Below are 6,156 nucleotides of genomic sequence, written 5' to 3'. Positions count from 1 at the left end.
AGAATTTTATGAAATTTGTGTATGTGTCAGATCAGTAATTGGCTTATATTGGTTTACAAATTTATCTGGTACCATTTTTACAAGTGTACATTTACGTTAACTCTGCAAAAACATCATATTGTACTGTTATAATAATAATAATGTAACACAATGCAATAAGGACAAAAATTCACATATTGAAATTCTTTGATGCAAAGTCATATGGTAAAATAACTTGTTCTCTGTGGTTGTTGGTTAGGTCAGGCAAAACTTCAATAACTTATCGTTTTCTATGCCCTGATTAAAATCATCATTTTTAGTAGAAAGGCTCGAGGAAATAAAAAATGGCCACAGATTGTCCCAGAAAGGAACTGGAAATATAACACTAATTCATCTAATTTATAAACTTTTGAAAGGAATGATATTTAGCACACCAAGATCACTTTTTATTATGGAAACACAGGGACAATTTACAGAAAATTAAAAAAAAACTTTAAAAAAGTATCAATTGCTGTGAGCATTTTTAGACCAATCTATAAATAAGACACACTTATGACCATCCATATTGTTTCTTTTACGTGCCTACATTTCATTTGTCTGGTAGAAAAGACATGTCTGTCATAGATCCCTGAATATTATACAATATAACACAAACAATGTCAGTTTCCAAATAGTCCCAGATTTTCCAAATAACCCCAGTTTACGGTACTACATTTTCTTACTGGTTCATTGGAGTTTAACACCCTTTCCACTGCATCTGCTATGCATTCTATAAACATATTTAATGTAGAATCCAATCTTTAGTTGGTGTTGCGTTCAAAGTAAGTACATCCGCATGGGATCGGCTCAACGGCTACACATTTTCCATAAGTGTTCAGAATTAAGAAGTTCATTTTAAGCACAAGCTTTAGTTAAGATATATATTGAATTTCATCTACATATTGTAAATTTCGAATCATAAGGGTATCTTATTGGCTTGGTATTCGACACTTTAATTTGCTAAACTATTTTTGGCTATTGGCTAATAGATACACAAAAAGGATCTACCCAGATGTGTAGACACAATATTGGATATAATAAATCTTACGCGCATGCTCAGCGGAAATGATGCTACATGTAGAAAGGAAGATGGAATCATAATGTCACCCTCAACATCCGGTTCCTTGCTTCAGGCGGTATGAGACAATTTGTATATATATATATATATATATATATATATATATATATATATATATATATATATATATATATATATATATATATATATATATATATATATATATATAAGATATCAAAGTTACCATGTTACGGCAAGGAACACGGGCAACGAGTTAATTTATGATCAAATCACACCACTGGTTATACTTTCTTTACGAAGGAAAACATTATTCCAGGCAAAATGTTAATGGAAACTATGGAACTAAATGAGAATAATGTGAAGAAATGGAAATAAGCACATTAATGAACTACCTAAAAGTGTTAACGGGTTGAATTCGTGCTACAAAGTGGACATATGCCGCTAGGTGTTCTGTCGAAGACAAGCAACTTAAACAGGTATGGTTAAGCGTTTATCTTATGCGTATTAAGCATGGGACACCCGGAATCGATTCTGGGTGGAAACTCGTGTGATTCGGAACCCACGTTCAGCGTAGGTTCACGTCTCATATAGCTTCGCTGCTGAAAAAGGACGTTAAATTGAAAATCAAACCATATTTAAACAAATTAAATGGCCAGGAGGCTCACCTTCAATTTGCGTGAACTCCATTTGTTGTTATATGGTTAGCGTACGCGCCTTTGGAGGGAAAATCCGAGTTCAATGTCTAGTGGGTGCTCATGTGGTTCGGATCTTATGTTAAGCTGTAGATCGACGTCTCATATAGCATCCGTTCTCAACACAAGCTAAACTCAAAAGCAACCAACCATCAAGTGGACATAAGCCTGATTTAAGTCCCAATCCTGGCACGACTAAACTTTCATGTGGTAAGACAGTATGCTTATTTCTATTTCTTCATACAATGCGCAACTTGTTTTATTATTTCCATTTCCACTTAGTTTACATTAATGTTTGTACAGTACGAAAATAGAACACATACAGGGATTTGAATATGGAATACCTGGTTGCTACGCACATATATGTTTCTACCCCTACCCCACGTCAAACGGAGGTAATTCTGCCCTGTTAAACACTTTCTTCGAGTAGCGGTTCGTGGTCTGTAAAACCAGCAGTTGCAGTATCAAAAGGTACATGCTTACGCGTGACTTCCACTCCACCCCCAACCTTCCTTCTCTTGTGTCTTTGCCTCCAAGCTCTACTGCTATGTTTATTGATTTAAGTACAGGGTGGCCCAAAAGTAGGTATTCATTCCCGTACTGAATTTGATATCATTTCTTATTGTTATCAAACAGGTAGACTTAGTTTCTTTATTATTTTGATCAATGCTGGGGTGTATACGTACTTTACGGCCAACCTGTATATTAACAATTACTGAACTAAACTATCTTTTCTGTTTCCTTCCGAACAAGGTAAACAATCACTGTCATTGCACATTTATACGTTATGCATATACGACACTTTTAAACAAGAGATAAATAGAATGTAGCATGTGTTGTAAGGCACGGAAATATAAACAGCATGAGAGCATTACGGAAACATTAAAGAAAAAGAATATATATATAAAGCTAAACAAAATTATTTAATTAAATAAATCGTACCTTATTTGAAAAGGAAGTAAATCCTTCGTTCTTTTCGAGCTGCAAATTTTTCTATTACTTGTTGATTAAAATCTGGAATGCTGTTCACCAAGTCTCTCTCAATAGATAACATTACCAGGGCAGATAGTCTCTCTTGTGTCATGGTATTCCGTAGAAAAGTCTTTATTCTCTTTAAGGTAGAGAAGCATCTCTCTGCCTCCGATGAAATCATTGGAATAACGAGCAAAACCTTCAGAAGTTTGGTTATTTCAGAAAAGGTTTTCTCAATGTCATTGTGCTGGAAAAATTCTAATAAACTAATTGGTCCAGATATTGATGAAAACTCGGCAGTGTTATATATTATGGAAAGTTCGAAATGAAGCTGCTTTGCGTTGACAAATGGATAGAAGTTGCAAACGTTTTGAACAATTTCTTCTGGAAATTCCTTCCTGTATTCTCCAGACTTTTCATTACAGAATAAAGTGCCCGCCACAAGATGGCCAGTAAAACTAAATCTTTGTTTAACGTTACTAATAATTGCATCACACACTTCCTTCGCTTCCATGTTTAGTTGTGTGTTATCAGTTTTTCTTCTTTTCGATGTCTCCGACGAAACTAAAGGCTCAATATCTATTTCTTCGTTTCTTATTTTTTCAACACTTTCTACAAAAACTGAAACATACTTTTGAGCACCTATCACATCAATGTCCTTTCTTTGGAACTGTCCATACAAGATGTCAACATGAGGTAAAATTTTGTGGAACAGAGTTAGCCAAAACACAAAGCTGCGTCTAGTAAGTGTGTCAATGTGCGGCCTTCTCGATTGTGCTCGAATTTTTAATGTCTTCATTATTTAGAATATATTTCAAACATTGAATTATTTCTTTTCTGTACAGATAAATTGTATTAACGCCGCGTGATTGGAAATTCCATCTCGTGGGAACAGACCGGGGAAATCTTTTCTTTACGATATGATCAAGTAATTTTGTACGCTGTGGACTTGTTGAGAAGAAGGAACAAACTCCCTGCAAAGTGGCAAAAAATATTCTAACATTTCTTACCCCTGAAGCAGCATTGAGCATAATTAGATTCAGTTGGTGGGCATAACAATGAACGTACTCGGTGTTTGGAAACTGTTGTTTAATAATTGCTTGTACTCCTCCAGACGTTCCGGACATTACTGACGCGCCATCGTACGTCTGCGCGATTAATTCCTGTGGGGTCTCCTCTAACCTATGTTTTTCAAGTTCTTTTAACAGGCATGAGGCCAAAGTTTTTGCATCGTGTTTAGGAGGTTCGAGGAAAGTCCAAAATCTTTCAGCTGGTTTTCCATTCACTAAATGTCGATAAATGACGGCCATTTGAAAAGTATTAGCCACATCACTAGTTTCGTCTGCAATCACAGCTAAAAATTCTGATTCTTTTATTTCTTGTGAGATTTTATTCTGGCAAACTTCTAACATAATATTTAAAAGTTCATTTTGAATCGTTTTAGATGTTCCCTTAAAGACAGTAGCCTTCTCCAAATGAGTTTTCATGGCTGTGTCAAGTTCTGCACTGAAATCAATGAGGCCACGGAAAATACCTGGGTTTGAAGATCCTTCTGTCTCGTCATGACCCCGCAACGCTAATTGAAATGCACCACAAAAACGTACACAATTAATTATAATATTTAGAATATAACGATTATATTTCACTCTTTCATTATGCAAAGCTATATTTCGCCTATACTCACTGTCTAACTGCTGAGCTATATTGGCAGTACCAAATAAAGCTAACTGTAATACATTTTTCATATGGATATTTGTAGCTTTGTGTCCCTTAATTCGTTCACTCAAATGATTAATATATTTTATGCCTATTTCAGTCCAAGCACGTTCACCCCCAAAAAGTAAACAAGGAAAGCAAAATAAAGCATTTTTTTCGTCACAACCACAAAGCCAGTCTGTGTTGTTATAATACTCGATTTTAAAAGAGCGCTGAAACTGTCTCTTACCTGTTTTGACTGTTTGATTGATTGTTAAAATTGGTGTTGGACGCCCTAACCTTTTTATTTCAACCTTCTCCTCCATCGGCCTACGAGAAAACGGGGTCCTGAGAAGACTGCAAACTGAATTCATTTTGAGTTTTCTGTTACTAGCGTTATATTTTAATATTAAAAATATCACTCACACGCTAAGAACAAAAACACCATCACATTCTTCAAATACACACTTACAATAAAACAGCACAATAGGATTTTCAATTGTAACAATATTATGAGCAAAACCTCAGACACACTCTGCATATCATTCCCTCTATTCTATTATTATTATTATTATTATTATTATTATTATTATTATTATTATTATTATTATTATTATTATTATTATTATTATTATTATTATTATCATTATTATTACGTGTTTGTGGTTTGTTCTTCCAAACTGTCTCGACCCACGCAACACCTACGCCTTCATCACTGGTGAGTGAAGGAATTCATAACTATTACAGAAGCTGAGTGGCAGTTGCCAAGGTCTCTGCAACTGGATGGAGACCATACAACAGGATAGGAGCGATGCAAGAATAAATGTGCTTTCCAATGTTAAGAAATAGGAGCTCTCTGCCGTATGCTCAATGCTATTGGATCCAGTGGCAACGCTTTTTGCCACTGGATGTGTATTTCTCTCTCTTTCTTTCAGTTTTTTGACATGATTTTTTAAGAGATACATCAATACTGTTTTGTGCTAAAGAGCAAAGGATTATTTTTACGAAAACATTATTTTAAAATTTAAAAAAAAATCTTTGGAGGTAAAAATCATATACAGTTGCACAACCGTGCAACATATAGTACCAGCCGCCACTGGTTTCTTCCATACTTTGTTGCCACATTATATATCTTTAGCGGACTCTACAGCCAAAACAAGACCCCCGAGGTTAAAGGTCATATTATTCTTGTCCTTTTACATGTACCATCAACCCCCGCAGGGTGAGTTTTAGACGATCCGATATAACTGAATGGACTAGAAGATGAAAGTGTCATGTTAATTTTTGAAAACAAGTTCTGCAGTTATTGAAATGGTTATGTGTTATTCTTGATACACATCCACATCTAAGACTCATTGTCTGGATGAAGCTGCAGAAATTTGTAATATGTATTGTGAACCACTAGTAAATGCTATCATAATAACATTAACTTCAATTTTCTCAAAATGCATGGTGGAAAGCAGAATTTTCAGATCCCCTGTGGTTATACAATGATTATAAAGTAATGCACTGAAGGGAGATTTACTTACACAAGCAGTTATGCAACACATCTTATGCCGCCACTCCAAACACAGGGGTGGATGAATACACGGTTTGGTAATACAATAATAATCCACACAGACACACCTCAATTCAAAATATGTCTAGACAAACACCGTGTGCGTGGGTTTCCTCGGGGTTCTCCCGTTTCCTCCCACTTTCTTCATTCCACCATTTCATTCATTACTTATCTTCACCGTC

At 35.3% G+C, this 6,156-nt stretch overlaps 1 protein-coding gene across 1 annotated transcript; it reads right to left on the bottom strand.

The window, feature by feature from the left end:
• Positions 1 to 2,692: 2,692 nt before the first annotated feature.
• Positions 2,693 to 4,742, bottom strand: LOC145679329 (zinc finger MYM-type protein 1-like). Its single transcript, XM_081749913.1, has 2 exons — positions 3,732 to 4,742; positions 2,693 to 3,391 (listed from the first exon to the last, which is right to left on the bottom strand). The coding sequence occupies exons 1-2, from the start codon at positions 4,740 to 4,742 to the stop codon at positions 2,693 to 2,695; spliced, it is 1,710 nt and encodes a 569-aa protein (XP_081606039.1).
• Between the last annotated feature and the right edge of the window lie 1,414 nt (positions 4,743 to 6,156).

This window comes from Thermobia domestica, chromosome 2, assembly GCF_964235325.1.
Source record: "Thermobia domestica chromosome 2, izTheDome1.hap1.1, whole genome shotgun sequence".
NCBI lineage: Eukaryota > Metazoa > Arthropoda > Insecta > Zygentoma > Lepismatidae > Thermobia > Thermobia domestica.
Note: the sequence above shows the minus strand (reverse complement) of the source record. Positions and strands in the feature narration are given on the sequence as shown.

What these genes read in the sequence shown, in the direction of transcription:
- LOC145679329 (XM_081749913.1), bottom strand. Translation starts at nt 4,742, where the DNA reads ATGGAGGAGAAGGTTGAAATAAAAAGGTTAGGGCGTCCAACACCAATT. An exon ending in TGCTCAATGCTGCTTCAGGG is followed by an intron (nt 3,392 to 3,731) that starts GTAAGAAATGTT and finishes TTGTATGGACAG; the next exon opens with TTCCAAAGAAAGGACATTGA.